Source organism: Eretmochelys imbricata, chromosome 5, assembly GCF_965152235.1.
Source record: "Eretmochelys imbricata isolate rEreImb1 chromosome 5, rEreImb1.hap1, whole genome shotgun sequence".
Classification (NCBI taxonomy): Eukaryota; Metazoa; Chordata; order Testudines; family Cheloniidae; genus Eretmochelys; species Eretmochelys imbricata.
The window spans coordinates 120,786,952-120,808,955 of NC_135576.1; the positions used below are offsets into that span (position 1 = coordinate 120,786,952).

The window sequence follows — 22,004 nt, forward strand, 5'->3', positions numbered from 1 at the left end:
AGGTAAGTAGAACTGCTTTAGACCAGGACAAGAAGAAATCACGTAGGAAAATTTCTATGGGTTATTCAAGCCTCTATGGAGATGATTAGAAAATAAATGTGGTAATAACTTGAAATTGGTTCACTTACTCAGCAATTTTGTGGAGTTTCTAATAAAATTATGGAATTAAAATAATAAAAGAGAAAAGATCAAGTTAATGGAAGAATATAATTTGAAGCTAAAGTACAATGTGAAATCCAGAGTGAATCCAACACTACTATTCAGGATTATGCCTTACTTTGTTAAAAAATGAACGATGCGACGCTATATTAAGAATTAAACCATATTTTTCCTAGGGCTCACAGATGGAGGCAAGGAGAAAGCTTGAATTATTAGTTGAAAAGTGGGCTTAAAGTAATTTTGAAGTTGTAGCCAGAAACAGATAAACAGAAAAATTTGACAAAGTTGAACAACTTACAGTATAAAACCTTTAAGTGAAAATTTTAAAAGAAATATGTAGCAATGGAAAACAACCCCACTAGGATAGTTATCTTTCTGCCTCTACCTTGGAAAGCATGTATATGCTGTGAAACGTTAGAATAAGCTTCTCTTCCAGAACTACTGAATTATAAGCAAATATTCAACCTCAGAGCCTTCAGTTTGAGACTACCTTATTGAAGCAGAGTGATACGTGACACGGATTTTTTTTTAGAAGACTAAGTGAGGATTTGGACAGGAGGAACTATAAGCAAGCCTTGCCTCAAGCCATCCCCTCCCACTGTTATCCGCCATCCCCAGCAAGATTGAAATGTAGAAGTGAGAGAGTGGTGTTTTCTGTCTATGTAATCAATCAAATGCTTTTTAGGCATCTGAACCCTGAATTAAAACAAAGATATTGGGGCAGATTCCAAAAATAGAGGCACTTTTAGACAGTAAGGCTGAAATACTGGCTAAGCACATTCTATTTAGGCATAGACTAAACTTGATACCAAAGAACAGAAGAATTAGCCATGCAGAATCAGTTCCATGAGACATTAATCATGCAACTGTGCCAAGTTAAAGATGGAGTAAAGATGATAATTAAGCATAAGGGAATATTAGTTAATAATAAGAATTAATAAAGACCCTCTGAGTGGCTCTATACTGGAATTCTGTCAGATAACTTCTTTTTTGTTTACTCTTGTTTTTCACCTTAATATGAAGTTGACAGGCCACATCCCTCCATTCATAAAAAACAAAGGGCTTTATGGTTTATGTCAAATAATGAATAATAAAATGCTCAAGTAGTTAGTGTTAGCAGCTGACAACAGTCTAGACCTGTGACTTTTAAAAGGATCATAAGTGATAGTAATGCTTAAATTTCTAAACAGTATCAGCATCAGTGTCAGACTGGGCCAGAAGAGTGAGCAATAACCCCAGACTGGAGCTGCAACGCCTTCCAGGTGGCAGCCTACTTAAGAGGGCTGCTGTTGGTCAATCTTAGAGCCTCGAAGGATGTGTCTACGCAGCAATTAAACACCCACAGCTGGCCAGGATCAGCTGACTTGGGCTCCCTGGCCACAGGGCTGTAAAACTGCTGCATATACATGAGAGGAGGGCCCCGGAGCCCAGACTCTGGCCCGAGCCTGTACGTCTACATAGCAATTTTTAGCCTTTTATTCCAGTGCAGATGTACCCTAAGGCTACATCTTAAAAGGCAAAGAGGTGTATTCTTACATTGAAGGACTCGTCTCAATGTAAAATTCTAGTGGTGACAAAGCAGAGTTTTATCTTGATGCAGCTACTCAAGTTCATGACCTCAATTAGCTACATCAAGGTAAAACTATGTGCCTTGTCTACCTCCAGTAGGGTTTGACATTGAGATAGCTACTGGAAGGGTGGAGGAAGAGGAGTTAACAGTGAAGACATAGCGGAAGAGGTGCCAGGATTGGCTAGAGGGAGGCAGGGCGCTTCCCATTAACAGAGTGATGGGTGGAGGTGATAGGATATCAAAGCAATTCCCGGTTTACAACCAGATCTTGCAAACGCTGAGGCATGAGCATAGCTTCACTCACATTGACAAACCTATGTAAGTCAATGGGACTACTCACGTGAGTAACTTTACTCACATACATAAGCTGTTACAAGATCTGGCTCTAAGCCACATCAGACCCTTAGTTTGTATTAAACCAGAGAAATATTTTCCTGCATCTTCCATTAAAACAGCATTTATTTTAAATATTTAACTTTAGCAAATCCAAACAAAAACAACAATGTTTAAGTGCCAAAGAATCAAAAAGTGAAATAGAAGCCTAGTTTCATTACCAAGCCAAACAAAATACAAAAAAAGGAAACAAAAAACAGCAGCAAAAGCAGATTCAGGCCCAGATTTTAATGGTATTTAGGCACTGCTGTGCTCAGCTTTGCAAAACTTAACTCATTTTGGAGCCTATATCTCATTTTCAAAAAGGACCTAGGCACTTAGGAGTCTAAATTCCATTGATAGTAGGATTTAGACCCTTAAGTACCTAAATCCTTTTGATAATGAAATGTAGGCTCCTAATTCCATTAGCAGTTGTGACACTGAGCACAGCAACACCTAAATAACTTTAAAAAAAACTGGGCCACAGTGCCAGATCCTAAAAAGGTGTAAATCAGTGTAGATTTCTGGAGCTACAGAGATTTACACCCGTTGAGAAATTGACACTTAGTTTTTAAAGTCGTTTAGTTTTTATATTTTATGGTCTTATAAACAACACACACAAGAAAACTAATTTATGTCTTTTATGTTGTGAGTGTCCTGTAAATGCTGCTAGAGTCTACAGGTGGAATTCTCAACCAGGCAATGGGGAATTCTCATTGATCGTCTCTAAGGTTATGTCTTCACTACCTGCCGGATCGGGCGGGCAGCGATCGATCCAGCGGGGATCGATTTATCGCATCTAGTCTAGACGCAATAAATCGATCCCCGAGCGCTCTCCCGTCGACTCCTGTATTCCAGCTCTGCGAGAGGTGCAGGCGGAGTCGACAAGGGAGCGGCAACAGTCAACTCCCCGCGGTGAAGACACCACGGTAAATCAATCTAAGTATGTCGACTTCAGCTTTGTTATTCACACAGCTGAAGTTGCGTAACTCAGATCGATCCCACCACTAGTGTAGACCAAGGCTTAGGTGGTGACCGCTACTGCTGGTTATTTCTGAAATAATTTCTATCATCCAGAAATCTGTATGTATATTTTCTTTACCTTTGCACACCAGATCAGCACCTTCCCATTGTCCTTTGGCATTACAAACTGCAGTCTGGTTACCACTTTCCATAACATAACCATGTAGGCAAATATAAGCAACTTCACTTCCATAGGTGGTCCTCCTTAGAGGAGCTGAATGTGCATTCAAGACAGAAGGTGGGACCCCACAATCCACAGCTACAAGCAAAGATGGAAGGGGGGGGAAGAAAAACCACATGAGGTCATTAGAAATGCGAGAACATAAGAGGTTCATGGCTACAGCATGAGGACTTTCCATTTAAAACAAGAATCTAAATGAGTTCACATTTATAGAAACATGCTCTGCTACACATTGTTTGAAGTGTAAAACAACTCCATTGTACTGAATCTGCATTACACAAAGGCATAAAATACAGCAGAAGATGGCACAAAAGAGTCCATCTCTTTGATCCAATGCCCAGCACTTATTTGTTTTTAGCGTAAGCCTTAAAAAAAAAAAAAAAGGAGGGGAGGGAAGGAGACCACCATATTTAGGTTTCCATCTGTTAGAGAGTCCTCATTTCTTCCTAGACGCTCCCACCATGCACAAAAATGCCCCCTACCCTCACAGAACTATGCTGTAATTTGAAATCAATCCTGATCATTAACTCCAAAAGGAAGTTACAGGCTTCCAAGACAAATTACATCCTCATCCACATGTTTAAATCAGAAAAGAACAAAGGACCTGTGCCATTTAAAATATCCTGATGTGAAACTTGGTTCTGTGTTTGTACAGCACCTTGCACAATGGAGTACTGGTCTATTACTAGGGCTCCTAGACATTACGGTGATACAAATAATTAGTAATAAAATAATAGCAGTAGCAGCAGCATGAGATCACAGCCTGGTGTGAGATCTGGCGAAGTTGAACTAACACGCACTGTAAAGTCATCATATGAAAATACCAGTACTTTGAAATCTAGTTTTGGAATAAAATGTGTGTATTCTTGGTCTTCCTGAGCAGGAACAGACTGCAAACAGTTGGGGAAATATTTCATACCTGAGATGGTAAGAGAGTCACCTGTGGAGTTGTAAGGGCCTAAAGAATATTTTAAATGGCTCCATTACTAATAAGGAAGAAGCCAGGGCTGCTATTCACAGACTTGCTGATTTGTCTAACAAAAAATTCTTCCTGGCAGTTCAGGAAGGGACAATTGCAATAAAAAAGGTGAAATAGTTCATCTTTTCAGATTTTGAACAGTTATGTCAGGAGAAGGCAGCTCTTGCTAGTGAAACTAGCTTTTATCAAGAAATGGACACCACACATTTGTATTCCATGGATAGACTAAATGGAAAACAATTTATTTTGGGGAGGGCAGGAGACATGTCAGAAACGTACTGGATAAAATCATCTTCTGAGGAAGCGGGAAGGAGCTCAGCTGGCATATGTTAATAGGAGTAATAAGTACATTTTGCACAGAGTTACATGCCATTTATTGCTTTAGGCTCCAACCTGGCAATGAGCACTTTGTGGGTGGCAGGAGAACACCAGCACAGAGTTTCACTGCAGAATCAGGGCCTTAAAATGTATCCTGAAGATATTCAACTTTCTCTCTTATTCAGGTTCTCAGTGATTAGCTCTCAGTTGTTGTAGTGCTAATCTTATTTCAATTGATCCTTAGGCATTAACCCCACCCTGAGCTGGTATTCTGCTAGACTCAAGTAACTGACAAAAAAAAGACTTGAGACTGAAAGCAAGATACAAGATGGGTCAAAAACGCAGTTCAAAGGTGTTAAAAAAGCCAAATGCACTGGCATTTCACTAGAGCTGCCTCCACAAATGGGGATTTCTTTGAGTAGATTGTAATACAGGACCAGCGAATGCCATTTTCTTCTTTTTTGTTGAAGCTCACTCTTTACTTTGCTTTGAAAAAAATTCTGACCGTGATTAAAGATTTCCCATGTGATACCATTGCCTCACTTTTTGTTACTTATAACAATCAAGACCAATTTTATCTTCAATTTCCTGTAGTTCTTTTTCTATCCTATGAATTACCTTCGGTGTTTATACCTAACCTTTTCCATGTCATTACTGTTAGCATCTTTATTCTTAAGATGCCAACAAGTTGCCCCAGAAAACAAAACGCAGATCAGAAATTGAAACCTGCTGTTTTGAGGTAAAAATCTCACCTACATTAACTGACTTCTTAGGAACTGAGCCTTCTGCTTCCTCCTAGCCGCTGCCAATGAGCACTTCAAGTTTTACATACTCAATGAAAGGATGCCCAAGTTATCCCAGGAAATACAGAATTCTGCATTAGTAAGTAATGATATTTTAGTGTGAAATCTGATGGAGCTGGTTATTCTGTCACCAATGCCAAGTGGAAAAGTTACTGAATTACATGAGATGCCATTTGTTAGCAGGATCTGATGACAGCCCAGTCCCAACAGAAATCTTTTGTAGGAGGTTGCTCATAGTCTTTTTCCATCCTGGAGATAGTGGAGCTATTGGGGGAGATCACAGATGGCTTGACACTCTATTAAGAGCTGCAGGGATGCTGAGAAGAAGCCCCCACATAGCTTAAGAAAAACTGATGGCTTCCCATTAAGTCAATGACACCTTCTCATTTGATAGGCTTTTCCACAGACAAGAACATTTGTGATGCATGTGTGCAAAATGCCACAGAAATCTTGAATACTTTCTGAGCTATAGACCACAGAAGCAGTTATATAGTCAATTAATTTATTTGAGTTATTCAGACAGGGTGCCAGTGAAGTCAACGAGATATGCAGGTGATCAGCACCTCTGAAAATTAGGTGACTTATTGAGGTGCCTAACTTGAAAAACTCAAGTAGGAAATTTTAGCCTAACTCAATACACTACAAGTGTACGCTTAACTGCCGAAGTGTTGCAATACTATGTAAATGAGAGAACTATGTAGTGGCAAGTTAGTTCTGTAATCACTAGCTGTTCACTTCACCTTGGATACATGTGTGTATGACAGTTATATTGAGGACTGCTAGTGTTGTGTGTGTCTGTCTCAGATATGGAGCTGCAATTTTAATTGATACTGGAGAAAAGAAGAAGAGGGAAGACAAAGTAGTATTTATTTCAAGTTCAGATTAATTTCTGTTTATGGCCAAAAAAACCCAAATAAACCCAGAGTAGTTTATTCTTGCATACAGCACAGTATGTTATCAAATGGCTAATTTATTATTTTATTCCTCTTTCCTAGGCTTATTTTATTCACTTGATCTTATTCACCAGCTATTAATCCCACTCTTCCTTTCCCCTTGAGGCAATCTGACTATGCAAATAGGATGTGGCAAATTTCTTCTTTACTCAGAAACGAACTAGATCACGTTCCTGGCATTTCACTTCACTGACCTTGCACACTCAGCCCACTGCTGAGAGCCTATAGTGATCTATAGCCACTGTCAACCTTATCATCCAAGCATCAATGAGACATGTTGAATTTGCAAAAACAAAAAGAAACACCTAGAGAGGGCTACAACCCAGGAAACTCAGAACTGTAGGTCAGTGCAGGTACCATGATATGGTGATAGATTTGATTGTATCTGTTAGCATGAATAACATCCATAGGCTCTCACCTTTGCACGAAACAGTGTTCCCAGCTGGATGAAAAAATTCTGTTCCATTTTCTGGTCTATATCCTTCCATACAGTAGCAGCTGTAGCTTCCGATAGTGTTCACACATCGTCCCCCGACACCACACAGACCTGACACCTGGCACTCATCTATATCTAGAAACCCAGATCAAACATTACAATCTTTTTAAGTGCTTTTATTTTTAGGGCCCAATCCTGCAATGTACCAAGTGTATCCTAGAAGATGTAAAATGCCCTCAACTCCTGCTAGCCTCACTGGGAGATGCAGGGGCTCATCAACTTCCAGGATGTGCTCAGCACCATAGAAGACTGGGCCCTTATGCACAACAATCTATAACTTTACTATCAGTTTTAGTTACTAAATGGCAAACAGACATTATCGTCTCCAGTCTATTTCATACTACTGACCAGGAAATACCCAGCAGTATCTGTATTTTTGATCAATTAAAACTGAACGGTCAGTGTGCCATGGAAGTCCACACTTCAGCTGAAGGAGAATATTCCACAGTAAACAAAAAAATAATAAACTGACACGCAAGGAAAAATAGGGAAATGGAAAGAAGGAATATCATCCTATTGTCTTAATTTCTGGTTTCATTTTGCCAGCAAGGCTTTTGTACAAACTGAGCTTTATATCAATAATTCATTTTAACAGAACAAGAATGAGTGTAAGACAGCAGACCACGTAATGGGACTAACTTGCACTAATGAGAGCAAGATATGGTTGCAAGTGTTTGCAAGTTTGGGATGTACATTAGGTGCAGGTGTCCAATAACTACTTTTATGTACTTTCAAAAATAAAAGCTTAATGTGATTGCAAAGAAACAGCCATGTTTGTCACAGAAAATAGATTATGAAGCCCCAGATCCCTAGCATGTGAGCCTAGTTGTTGTATTTACCTGTACAATATGTGCCATCATTGGGAATAAATATCTTGTTGTTGTTAGAGGGATGGTATCCTTCAAGACAAATGCAGTAAAAACTTCCATGTGTATTGTGACATGATGTATGCTCGCCACAGATCTTGCTAGCTCCAATCTGGCATTCATCTTTATCTGTAGGTATATTCAAAACACGTCAGAGATTAAAAATCAAATCAAACCTGTCATTGTCAAGCAGTCAGACTTCTCCTTACGAGGTTTTTTTCTAATTTGTTAGCTCTGTAAATAATCACCCGTCAGCTACAGTACTTTGTAACTGTTGTTCTAATACAGGGTATTGTCATGGTCACTGGACTTCACCGGTTCACTTACTGCTCCATCCACGTGTGATACACAATATTAAAAGGGAGCCAACGTGGGCGAGGTAATATCTTTTATTGGCCCAACTTCTGTTGTGGAGAGAGACAAGCTTTCCAGCGGCACAGAGCTCTTCTTCAGGTCTGTACAGCTCAAAAGCTTGTCTCCTTCACCAACAGAAGTTGGTCTGATAAAAGATAGTATCCTACCAACCTTGTCTCTCTAATATCCAGGGACCAACACGGCTACAACAACCCTGCAAGTATTAAAGAGACTGTGCCAACTCAATAATTATATATTGGAAACAAACAACATATGTTATGAACACTATCTATGAATATGAGAACTGGAAGAATTTTAAAAATCATCATCCAAGATGAGAGAACTGGAAAAATCAGTAAAATCCATCTCAATTTTGTTTATAGTCAGTTTCATTTTCTGGTTCTCAGTAATGATTGGGATGCTAATGCTGAATGGGAGTATTTGTTTTTAAATTTCCACTGGAATTATTTTTTTAAAAACAATCACGTAAACATTTATAATGTTTAAGGTTTTGTGGGGAAAAAAAATTTTTTTTTCAAAACAGATTTTGGATCAAGTTTAAGTGGACTGTCTCTGAGTCAAACGTCTTAGAATTTGAAAAAAACAAAAGGTAAACGCACTATCACCAGTATTTGTTTGGATAGTTTACCAGCTACAAATCATTACTTATTTTAAATGCAATTGATGAAATCCAGCCCAACATTCCCCACCCCTGCCACTGTTAACAGTTTTGAAAAAAGCATCTGTCGGCATTCTTGGTTTTGGAGTGACTGTCAGGTATGAACATAGGTCTCAGACTAAGAACTTGGTGCCATTATCCAGGACCAAATATTTTGATAAGGGCTTGTCTACACTGTTTGTTCACGTTTGGCAACCCAGAGTTTAAACCTACAGCACTTTAGCCTCTGCACATTCCCTGGCCTTGTCGACCATGCTGCCACACCCAGAAAGTTCCCCAGGGCACTCTGACTGCAGTGCCAAAATGCACTGCAGAACATTTAGTGCCTTGTAGCAGAGTCCACCCAGGCACTCGGTGGGGGGCCGGCCAGAGCGTTGTAGATTCATACATCTGGCTTGCTGCGCAGCAACAGACCATATAGACAAGCCCTAAGATTGTTAGCAATTGCACACATTCACAAATCATAGCCTACCTTGACAATGAGTCCTCCCATTACCCACAAATCCATAGTTACAGATGCAGACGTTTTTGCCTTCTTTTTGCTGACACGTGGCGTTAGCATGGCAAGTGGCACAGACATCTGGGACCGAACTATTTGTTGCAGCTTAAAGAAAATAAAGATAGTTTCAAAAAAATGCCAAAAATTTAGTTTGTGGATCAGCTCAGTGCACAGGGAAGGCAGCATTTAGAGTTTAATAAATAGATGAAACTTTAGATTGAATCCTTTGAATTGAAATCAAGTCCCATATCATACCCTGGTTTGAAGCAAAACTTTAGCCCATTATAAACAGCCCAGACTAAGGAAACTGGGAGAAACGAAAATGAACTGAACATCACAGCACAAGGAACATGGCATTATGTAGTCATTGCTAAATGAGACTAGTTAGCACAATCCAGTTAATAATGTTTATGAGTTTCAAATTTAAACCAAGTTGTGCAAACCAGTCGTGTTACACAATTAATCCACAGAGTTGTATTACTTTTTGTTTCAGAAGGTGGAAAAGTTAACCAGGGGCACGGTCATTTTAGACTTGATTCTGACTAACAAGGAAGGATTGGTTACCAATCTGAAGACTGACGGCAATTTGGGTGAAAGTGATAATAAAACGACAGATTTCATGAACTAAGGAAAGAAAGGAGTGAGAGCAGCAAAATAAGAACAAAGGACTTCAAAAAAACTGACTTTAACAAACTCAGAGAACTGGTAGGTAAGGTAGACGTTGAAGAGAGCTGGCAGATCTCAGAGACAATATTAAAGGCAAACTATCCCGATGGGAAGGAAAGATAGTAAGAGGGCAATATGGATTCACCGGCAGCTCTTTAATAACCTGAAAAATCAAAAAGAAATCTTAAAAAAAAGTGGAAACACAGAAATAGCTAAGGAGTGCAAAAAAATATTACAAGCATATAGGAACAAAATCAGAAAAGATAAGGTACAAAATGAGTTACGCCTAGTTGGGAACATAAAAGGCAATGAGAAGAGGTTTTATAAACAGATTAGGAGAAAGAGAAAGACAAAGGAAAATACAAGTCGGTCTTTTACTTAGTGGGGAAGGAGAACTAGTAACGGATGAACCCAAAGGCTAAGTTGTTTAACACCTATTTTACTTCCATCTTCACTAAAAAAGTAAATTGTGACCAGATACTTAATACAATATTAACAATAAGGGGGAAGAAATATACGCCAAAATAGGGAAAGAGCAGGTTAAAGAATATTTAAGTAAATTAGATGTATACAAGTCAGTAGGGTCTGATGAAATTTACCACAGGATACGTAAGAAAATAGCTGAAGCAATCTCGGAACGATTACATACCACCCACCATACTGGGTCAGACCAAAGGTACTTCTAGCCCAGTATCCTGTCTTCCGACAGTGGCCACTGACAGGTGCCCCAGGGGGAACGAACAGAACAGGTAACCACCGAGTGATCTATCCCCCGTCGCCCATTCCCAGCTTCTGGCAAACAGAGACTAGGGACACCATCCCTGCCCTTCCTGGCTAATAGCCATTGATGGACCTGTCCTCTATGAATTTATCTAGTTCTTTTTTGAACACTGTTATAGCCTTGGCCTTCACAACATCCCTTGGCAATAAGTTCCACAGGTTGACTGTACATTGTGTGAAGAAATACTTCCTTTTGTTTGTTTTAAACCTGCTGCCTACTAATTTCATTTGGTGACCCCTAGTTCTTGTAGGCCATGCGGTAAATAACACTTCCTTATTTATTTTCTCCACACCAGTCATCATTTTATAGACCGCAATCACACCCCCCTTAGTCGTCTCTTTTCCAAGCTGAAAAGTCCCAGTCTTATTAATCTCTCCTCATATAGAAGCTGTTCCACACCCCTAATCATTTTTGTTTCCCTTTACTGAACCTTTTCCAATTCCAATAAATCTTTTTTGAGATGGGGCGACCACAGTGCACGCAATAGTCAAGATGTGGACGCACCATGGATTTATAGAGAGGCAATATGATATTTTCTGTCTTATTATCTATCCCTTTCATAATGATTCCCAACATTCTGTTCGCTTTTTCGACTGCCGCTGCATACTGAGTGGATGTTTTCAGAGAACTATTCACAATTACTCCAAGATCTCTCTCTGTTGAGTGGTAACAGCTAATTTAGACCCCATCATTTTATATGTATAGTTGGGATTACATTTTCCAATATGCATTACTTTGCATTTATCAACACTGAATTTCATCTGCCATTTAGTTGTCCGGTCACCTAGCTTGAGAGTTCCCTTTGTAGCTCTTCACAGTCTGATTTGGACTTCACTAACCTTTAACAGCTATTATCTTTGAGGATTCATGGAGGATGGGTGAGGTCCCAGAGAACTGGAGGAGGGCAAAAAAGGGAACAAAGCGGTCCTGGGGAATTACAGACCAGTCAGCCTAATTTCAATATCTGGAAAAAGGAGGTTACTTACCTGCACTGTAACTGATGTTCTTTGAGATGTGTACTCTCTATACATATTCCACAGTGCACATGCGAGAGAGAATTTTCTAGTCAGCTGTATTCCTCAGGGTGGCCCATTTGTCTCTTCCTCCCTCGCGTAACCATGGAACCGCCCTGACGCACCTAGTTCCTTCAGTACCACTTGTGACATCCAGACTCCGAAGTGGCAGGGATGGTGGGTGGATCTGACAGAAGCAGAGCCTTTCGGGCAGGGTAACAGAAGCAAATGCTGCCATGATACGCAGAGTGCTGAAGAGAGTCCTGAAGGGCAACACCTGGCATCAGTAGCGGCTGTGGTCTAACAGAATCCTCCAAAAGTGCCTGTGTACCAGGTGAATCACAGTGTGGAAGTACATATCCTTGAGGTCAAGAGCAGCATACCAGGCTTTCTGATCCAAGGAGGGAAATGATGGACCCAAGGGAAACCGACTTGAACTTGAGCTTCTTGACAGACGTTCAGTCCTCAGAGGGGTCCAGTACTGGTCAAAGCCTCCTCCCGCACCCTCAAGCCAGTTTACTTAGGGCTAAGAAAGTAATGTGAATAGAACACTCTTCACCTCTATGGAGAGGGAATGTTCCCTATAGCACTGAAAGTGAGGATGGTCTGCACCTCCTGTCAAAGCAAATTCTTGGGAAAAGTCCCTGAAGGGGATGTGGAGGAGGGATAGTTAGGGGGAAGGAAGAGAAACACAATGGTGTAAACTCTCTGGGCCACCTCCAGGGCCCAATGGTCTGAGGTGAAACTAGACCAGGCCTGTTGGAAGGCGCCAGATGGTTGCTAAATAGAGGGGAGGTCTGAAATCGCAGGCACAGTGGTGTGCTGTCCACAGACACGATGTCAGCTGCCCGGTCAGCACCAATGCAGAGTGGTGCGACTGGGAAGTAGATCCTGTGGCGGGATTCCTCCCTGAGGATCTCTGCCTGCAGCTGCATGGCTCAGGCTGTGTGAAATGTGAGAACGGCCGTTGGTGCTGCTGCTAAGAGTGGAACGTGAAGTGCCTCCTTTGGGAGCCTGTGGCAAACATCCCCAATGATCTGAGGGTGGATGAAGAGTCTTGTAGGGACTTCATTACCTCACATCTCCTCTCGTGAAAGAGTGAGCAGCCCTCAACGGATAAGTCTTCAGTTGTTGCCTGCAGCTCTCTAGTGATGGCTGCTTGGTGATTGCTGCTGCCATTGCCCCGGAAGCCCATATCTGTGGCATCCAGTGCTGCTGGTAGCACTGTTCTAGCTACCACGTGCCTCTCCACAAGAATCATCTGGAACTGGAACTTGCCCCTGCAGTCCTGTGGTATCTTGTCAATAAATTATTACAACACCTTTCAGTTGATGTAATCATAGTTTACTAGGACTGCCTGATAACTGGAGAGCCTCATCTGAAGGCTTACCGTAGAGTATGCCTTTTCGCTGAGCAAGACAAGGCATTTAATCTCCTTGCCCTTTGAAGTCAACTTCTGGTGGCCCTGGCGAGTTCTCTTGTTAGCCTCCACCACCACCAGGGATCCCAGTGCTGGGTGGGACTAGAACTGTTCAGATCCAATCACTGGGATCTGGTCCCTCCTATCTGCTCATTTCAGTGTTGTTGCCACTGACGCTGAAGCCTGCTAGAGGACCCTTTTAGATTCCAAAAGGCCCTCACTGATTGAGATTGCAACATGCCCTGAAACTGACAAGCGTAAAGTGTCCAGGCATGTTTCGCAGCCCCTCTGTGGATATCTCCAAGGCTCCTGCCACCCACCTCATGAGGTCACGGAAAATCTTATAGTCCTTGGGTGTAGTGGTCGACCGGTCCGATGCCAAACTATTGGCCAGGACTTTGTCATCTCCAGACAGGATCACACTCTGGTCATCCTGAGCCAGCACAGTGGCTGCTGTCTCCTGGCTGCACGCACAAATCCACAGCAGAGATGAATCCAGTGCTTGGTGCAGTGGCGACATTCTGCGCCTTGTGGGCTGGGCCAGGATAAAATTGCAGCCCCCACAGGGGCCACGTGCGCCACATGCTACAATCACAGGGTGCAAGGGTCCATAGCAGTGGGAATCACTGGTATCAGCACTGGGTCAAACCTGTGCCATCCTGTATCCTCGGTCATGGGTAGGTACTCCAAGCCCCCTTTGGAGACCCTGAGAATGCCGAGTCCTGGGACCTGCCTGGGAAAGACTGACTGCTGCCCTGGAAAACGGATGATGAGAAGGCAGAGTTTTCTGATGGGGTGGTTCTCACTCCGTAAGTGTACGGGGGGCTTGATCAGAGAGCAGGAAGGAAGCCTCAGAGTGACCATGGCTCTCACAGCTGAAAGATTGCCAGTACTATGATCCAAAGAGGGGGAGCACATACCAGGTGATGCCACAGGGACTGTCCGGGCACTGGAGTCGGAGGTAATCAGGCAGCCAGTCCTGGAGTGAGGCTCCTACTGGTACCACCTCAGACAGTGACTGCTCCCTGCCTCAATACCAAAAGGCTAACATGGACACTGCTGTGATGTATGTGACCTCCCTTACGGTGGGGTCTGCTAGCCTGGTACCGGCTTCAGTACTCAGGGAGCTTCTCTGAAGCTTTGGGGGCACCTTTAACATTCAACAGCCTGGTAGTCCTCTGAAGCCTTGCAGCCAGGTCCCAGGAGGGCGAGCTTCACCTCTTCTCTTTGGAGGCGTTGCACTCAGAGTCCAACTTGTCCTTATGCTTCCCAGAAGAGGAAGCTACTGGCATAAATGACCGCTTAGCCACTGCAGACGCCAGGGCTGACCTCGATTGCTAGTAGTCTCCCAAGGGCCCTCACTCTTGGAACGTGGGGTCAGAGTCCAGCCTCATGCCTGCTCCACCAGGAGTTCCAATAGTTCATGGGTTAGGGACCCAATCTTATGGGGGTCCAGGGGCTTCTGTATAGATTATTTAGGTTAATCTTTCTATCTACCCAACGGGACTCAGTGCTCAGTCTAGAAGGTACCATCAGAGATGCTTAGTTTTGCAGTTCTCAAACTGTGGATTTGTGTCTCCAGAGATAACATTCTTGTTAGCAGAAAAAAATGTTTTAAAATAAATAATAAATATATAGAGGTGAGAAATAACAGACCTCAACCCTATTGTCCCTCTGCAAATTTGTGTGCACAGAGAGCCAATTCCTTACCTCTCTCTAAAAGTGCAAAGTTTCAAAAAGTTCAGTGAATAGAAGATTGTTGGGGGCGGAATAGATCTGGCCAAGGAGAAGAAGTCTGGAGATAAATGTAATGTTTAAGAAAAGTTTTGTAAATGTCTGCCACTGGATGTTCACTAAACCTGTCGTGTCACTATAGCAAGCTTCTCATGTCCACTAGCTCCTAGCTAGCGGAGTTCATTTGCTTGAACATACAGACACTTCTTTGACCATAAATAGGGAAAAATATGAACTCAGAAAAATACTCCAAATAGTCCCTCTTAGCCCTCTCTAGCTGCATGGTGGCTTAAGCTTCTTCTGAAGATCCAGAGTGTTTTATTCATCTGTTATGTGTTGTGTGTATTACAGAAGCACCTCATAATATTACTGTTTAGTGGCTCGTATTCGAAAATTCTACTGGGCTACTTGCTCAGGACAAGTCATTTTCTTTTGACAGGTCAATAAACTGTTTTCCCCCCACTATCATCGGGGTACAGAACAGAGGTTAGTCAATTTCTGTTTCAGTTTTGCAAGAGTGAGCTAAATCATGGCATTTGTATTCTGTGTGAGGTTGTGAACAATACCATAATGAAGACTTTTATACAGCTTCAGCATGAGTTTGACTTGCCTGAACATCAGACTGACAAAAGCTCCTTTACTACAGTAAAATAAAAATGTAAAACAGCTCCTGAAGATCATCCAGTCTGTTCTATACTAAATCAATTAGGCAAGATTCTTCATGAGACCTCTAATACCTCTATGGCATCACACAACCCTCAACACAGAACGCAACACAAGCCTGAAGGATCTTTCTGACAGTGATTCAGTATGACTATATCATATGCAGATGGGTAATTTTAAAAATATATTTTCTATGATATCTTGATGGACCTTCATTCCAGGGCACGGAAATTTAATAGTATCCACCATATACACTGGGATCTGACTGAGTCTCCTGTACATGCTGTCATGAAAACCTACTCCACAGAATTAGCAGGGAAGCTCAAAGGAATTATATTTGCTCACATCTGTGACAAACCCCTTTGAATTCTAGTTGTGTTCTAATCTAGGCAATACCGCCCAACTTTCTGGGCTTCCCATTACAGCCCTTCGATGGTCACTTAGTTCTATTCTGACAGGCAACAGACTATACTGACTACATGAAAGTCCTAGATCATATCAAGTACTGATTCCCTTATAGAGTTAGCAACACTTGCAAAATATACCTGTGACGGGTTTGGTCACAGAGACCCCCTTGGGACTGTGACCTGATGTGCTGAAATTACCTCGGAGCCTGTTTTCCCTGCCAGCTTAGGACTCCAGAACCCTGCCTTGTTGAGCCAGACACGCCAGCCTGCTGCAACACAGACTCAGGGTCTGGGTAATACAAGTTTGTATTTTATTCTCCTAACTCCAGACATAGAAATAATACATGCAAACAAAAAGGATGAACACACTCAGTAGATTATAAGCTTTGTAATGATACCTTACAAGAAACCTTTTGCATAAAGCATATTCCAGTAAAACCTTTTGCATAAAGCATATTCTACATTTATAAGCATATTTTCATAAAGCATATGGAGTGCAATGTCACAATACCTTTTTGAGAGCCAGTAAACTGCAGGTCTAAGTATAGATCTAATAGCCCATATATGCAGACCAAAAGCAGAAAACTTTCCACATGGTTAACCATCACCTTTACACTGAATAGGTTATACCAGCCATTAGTACGTAAGCAGCTCCCATACGAACCTACAGTACTTTGTGTTGCTGACCAACTCTGAATGGACTATACATTAGCTCTATCTCATAGTATTTCCTTTTTGTGATTATTTTCTTACCTCCTTTCCTACATTCTGCCTATTTATTTTTTGTTTCTCAGGCATGCCTATACATACCTTCAAAAGGGTGTTCTAACAACATAACATATACGTTGTAATATTCTTAAATCTTCATTTGAATGTAGATGGCCGGAATGTTTGTTAAACTATATATATATTTCTGTATACTGAATATGTAAATATTTATTATAAATGTTGTTCATAAAAATAACTTTAAGAATACTGCCCTTAGGAAAATGGCTTGTAATAAAACCATTCCAGAAATGTGGTCATAACTTCTGAATCATCTAGATGGCTCAGAGGTACAGGACATATACTATTTATCATAATTCAATATGAACTTTATATATATATATATTAGAACCTAGAATTGTGTAATTCGTTCCCATACCTTTTCTTTTATTCATAACAATTTTGCTTTGTGTTTCTCTTTTTTGCATGACTTGTTCAATATATTTTGCATGACTTGTTCAAAATTGAATTGGTTTTCTATTTGATTAAAATCATAACAAACAGGTTGTACAGACACATATAGTTCATGTATACACACGTTTAACATTTTTAAAATAACTCCTGAGGAGTGTAGAAGTTGACATTTTCTCAAGATACTGTTAATACACTGAAAGCTTAATTATATTTACTTATTAGATACATGAGATTAACTTTGCTGTTAGGGATGGTATAGTTCTTATGAAAGGATGAACTGAATGTGTAGTTAAGTAATTTCAAACATCTCTTATTAAGTTTTCTGTGTATTTCTGAGTACAGTTTCTAAACATATAAAGATAGCTACAAGGGGAAGGCAGATGGAAAAATGTAACCATTTTTTCAAGTGTTTTCTACACTGCAATATCATGACATACAAAAAGTGCCTCTTAGTTGCAGTGTTTTGTTTTTTTTACCCAGTGCATTTCAAGAACATTTTAAATTCTTTTGAAATACCACAAAATTCCTACTTCTAAGATGCTGCCTTTATTTAAAAAAAAAAACGTAACTAAATAATTTAACTAAATGAGCATGGGAAGCAAAAACATATTAATGTGCATTAGAAAACTAAATTAAGATAGAAACAGCTATAGCAAAACCTAACCCATAACATCTCAATCTGCTGATAAGAAACAGGGAGTTTTTTCCTCTGTTTGCTGTCACAGTAGATAAAACTGCTTATTTTCTCATTCTCTGTATCAAATAATAAAGTTTTATCACTTGCTCACCCCTTACAATGTCCATATACACTCTCAGAAAAAAAAAAATCACCTTTCCACTTCAATCTAGTCAATGACCTCCATTGAAAGCCGCTAGATACAGAACTTAATCCAGTCCCCACTGAAGTCAATAAGAAGATTCCCATTGGCTTCAGCGGGAGCTAGATCAGGACCATAAAGATCTGGAACACAATCATATCAACAAAATATACTTGAACATCATTAGGAGACCACCTCCCATGAACATATACAATTAGCTGTCCTAAGGTGAAACACATACAGTTCACTATATATATTTAAAAAAAAAAAATCAAGGAAGTACTGCTATGAAACACATTACAAACTAAAACACATGTCTATTGATGTTCATTTATTGCCCATCTCTGAAAAGAGGTGTACTTCACCACATGGAATGAAGAACCTCACAAGGACTGGGAACATGGTTTTAAAGTAACACAGCTCTCTTCACACTTTAAAAACTACGGAGGCTTTTCAATGGTCTGTACTGAAACCCCGGAGTCCAGGCTGTTCAAAAGTCATAGATCAGGCAAACTGAAAAACTGGAACAGCCACTACACCCAGAAAAATGTAAAGATGGGCCAAGTATAGACCAGGTGTAAGGACATGCCCTTGATGGAATTAGGACTATTTACACCAGGCCTGATTTTGGCCCTGTGTTGTAATACATAATTACACATAGCAGATGGCCTCTATATGCATTTTCATTGTTTTGAAATAAATCCTTTATTGTCAATGTCCCAAGTCCTCCAATTCAAATATCCATCCCTAGGTTAATTTATCTAAGACCACTTTCTTCTGGAAGGGGAAATCTGGCCACCCCACGTCACCTTTCTCAACTGTCTGTATCACGTGAACAGCATAGTACAAGTTGTTTTATCTTCAGTAGAACTATCATTCCATTAAAAGCTTTGTATTAGCATTGCAGTCAATGCTGAGAAATTTCTCATGTAAATATCATAACATTTGAGTTTTAGCTGCAGGAATCCTAGTAACCTCAGCTGTCCTCCATGCAGGAGTAAGTTCCGAAAGGAACTGTGGTTACCAAAAACATCCTTGATACAAATGGAAACATTTCAATGCCGAAAAATGTTAGCACAAAGCTATTATTATTTTTCTTCTAAAACAAAGAAAAAGACAATGGAATCAGAAGTATGTAGAGCCAGCACAACCAATTCAAAATTATAACTGTGACATCAGAAAGTAACACACATGCTTTCATGGCTGAGAGTGAAAGTCCTACTAAAGGAGCCAACAGAAAGACAATGAGTTGGAAACAATGAGTGAAGGAGAAAAATTAGGTCTCTTTCCCCTAAATAAATATTGTAACTTAGTTTTAAAAAACAACATCCTTTTACTTGTAGTGAAACCACCTGAAAACTGTTGCCTGCAGCGTTTTGTGGAAGTGGGGAGAGAATATTAATAGGTCCTGCCATACTAGATCAAAGCAGTGGTCCATCTCATCTAGCATCCCGTCTCCAGCAGTGCTCAGTACCAGATGCTTCAGCAAAAGATGTAAGAAACCCTAAAGTAAGCAATTACAGAATTCTTTCGGGTGGGGCGGGGGGGGGAGGGGAGGAATTTCTTCTTAACTTCCTTGGCTAGAAGGGGTCTTCGGCCATGAAGCGTGAAGGTTTATATCCCTGTCAAACTTTGGGGGTTATTTATTTTGATAACCCTATTTAACATATATGCAGAGGTGCTCATTACCCATATAAGTATACAGGGTTTTTGTTTTTTTTTAATATTGCTAAGCTATTTCAGAAGATTCCTTCATCCCCCTCTCTCTCCCAAAAAGTAATTAAAAGGGAGTTACGGGGTTTTTTTAAATATGCAACTGAAATGAAGATTTGCCTGACACTGAAAAAATATTTTCGTACAAAAACAGAATTTACACTTATCTTGATTATGACTGTTGTCTATTACCCAAGTAAGGGGCTAAGTGCATTAAGATCTATGGTTGAAGAAAGCAGCTGAGCATTGTTATTACAATACCACCAGCCTGTGTCTTCACTAGCTTGGTGGGGATTCTATTATTTGACCTCATCCTCTCCACCACATAAACTCTCACAAACAACCACGGCAAGCTGAACAAGCAATGTACATGTTAGAAATGCTCTGGGGGCAGAGGAATAATTATAGTTAAGAGTTTCAGAGTAGAAGCCGTGTTAGTCTGTATTCGCAAAAAGGAGTACTTGTGGCACCTTAGAGACTAACCAATTTATTTGAGCAAAAGCTTTTGTGAGCTGTAGTTAAGAGTTGTGATCGAAAGTTTGGAAGTAGTTTCATTTCTTATGACCACAACTTTGTGTATGAATGCCTGACAAATACAGGAGGGAGAGTCTCTTTTTATACTTAACTTATACAAACGTTAGTAATCACGACCATATAGAGTATTAGGCAAATTAAATTGAGTCGTGCGGTGTGTATACCAGTGTATAGTTGTTATGAAGAGCATGAATAACAAGCATATATATCTGGAGCATGTATACCATGACCTACGCAGTGCGTACGAAGATTGGGGGTGGGGGGACGACTGAATAGAGATGTGTATGAGGTTGTATATCAAGGGAGGTGGTGTATCAATGAGGTTTCTACAGGGTTGAGTAGGGGCTATGTATAGGGTGTGTGGAAGGATTTTCATTGAGGGGAAAGGGTCTATGGTTGAGCCGGCGGTATATATCAGAGGGGCTGGAAGAGTGTGTATATTGAGGGAAGAATCTATAGGGGAGGTATGAAATGGATCCCAAAAGGGCAGGGAAAGAGAGAGGTGGGTGTGCATTGGAGAGTTCAGAGGGGCCCAGAGGACATGGGTAACAGCAGGGGTAGGTGTGCACCGGGGAGCCCCGTAGGGGGCGGGCCCAGGACGGGGGGCGCGCGCGGGGGAGCCCCGTAGGGGGCGGGCCCAGGACGGGGGGCGCGCGCGCGCGCGGGGGAGCCCACAGCCCCCTCCCCGGCTCCCCGCCCCACTTACCCCGCTGCCCCTGCGCAGGGCGGGCGGCGTGCAGCCAGAGCAGCAGGAGCAGCCGCCGCAGGGCGAGGCGGAGGCGCCGCGGCCGCCGGGCTGCGAGGCCGGTGCCCGGCGGGCTCATGTCCCTCCCGGCCGCTCCCCGCACGGCCCGCGGGCGGCGGGAATCTTGCTGCGCCCGGCCGCGCTCTCCCGGCCGTGCGCTACACCGGCCCATATAAGGCGGCCCCGCCCGGGGCCCGCCCACACCCCGACCCGCCTGCCCCACCTCAGCCGGCCCCGCAGCCCACCGCCCGGCCCCACAGCTTCAGTGCCCGACCCCCAGCCCTCACCTCGCCTCCCACCTCAGCGGGCTCCTCGGCCCCCCCAGCCCTCACCCCCCACCGCCCTACGGCTCCTCTGCCTCCCCCTCTCTGCCCCCCAGCCCTCACATCTGCACCTCGAGGGCTGCTGTGCCATCCCCCCTCAGCCCTCACCCCCCACTACCCCATGGCTCCTCGGCTTGCCCGCCCCCCCGTCGCCCCATGGCTCCTCTGCCTGCCCACCCCAGCCCTCACAGCTGCACCTCTAGGGCTGCTGTGCCATCCCCCCCACCCCAGCCCTCACCACCCCATGGCTCCTCTGCCTCCCCACCACAGCCCTCACATCTGCCCGCCCAGGGCTGCTCTGCCCACCCCATCCCTCACAGCCCCAGCTCTAGGACTCCTCTGCCCCCCAACACACTTCTCCTTTCCACCTCCTCTCCAGCCCCCCATAGGTCTCTTTCCTCCCTGACCCCGCCCGCCCCAGCACCCAAATACAGCAACTCCCACAACGCTCACCGTCCTGGCTTCCCTCCACCCCTTTCCCTGCTGCATGGCCTGTGTCCCACTGTGGCACAAATGGCCCAGCTGATAAGGGCTATATTTGGACTGACTGGTGTAGTTTCAAAGGGATTATTTGTTACTGGCACAGGCAGGGGGGTTGAGAATAATGCTTGTTTTATGTACAATTGTAGACAGCAGGTCATTGCACCAGTTAGACTGTCTGGCTTTGGCTTCTGTCACCCCTTCCGCAGATGATGCTGGAAACCGCATACATCGTCATTGACACAGCGGAGCTACATAATGCAAAAGGCCCCAGAA

General features: G+C 42.4%; 1 protein-coding gene across 11 annotated transcripts in view; it reads right to left on the minus strand.

The window, feature by feature from the left end:
• Positions 1-21,038, minus strand: part of SUSD1 (sushi domain containing 1) — a 100,201-nt gene extending 79,163 nt beyond the window's left edge. For 9 of the 11 annotated variants that reach the window (XR_013346238.1, XR_013346237.1, XR_013346236.1 and 6 more), the window contains exons 1-5: positions 20,887-21,038; positions 9,226-9,357; positions 7,694-7,849; positions 6,777-6,929; positions 3,204-3,383 (exon numbers count right to left, since the gene is read on the minus strand). Coding sequence is in view for 8 of the 11 variants with exons in the window: in XM_077817784.1 (XP_077673910.1) it covers positions 3,204-3,383; positions 6,777-6,929; positions 7,694-7,849; positions 9,226-9,357; positions 20,887-21,004 (739 nt within the window). In the remaining 3 variants the exon portion in view is untranslated. The remainder of the gene's footprint in view (positions 1-3,203; positions 3,384-6,776; positions 6,930-7,693; positions 7,850-9,225; positions 9,358-20,886) is intronic. The other 2 variants (XM_077817785.1, XM_077817783.1) reach the window with 1 other exon arrangement.
• Between the last annotated feature and the right edge of the window lie 966 nt (positions 21,039-22,004).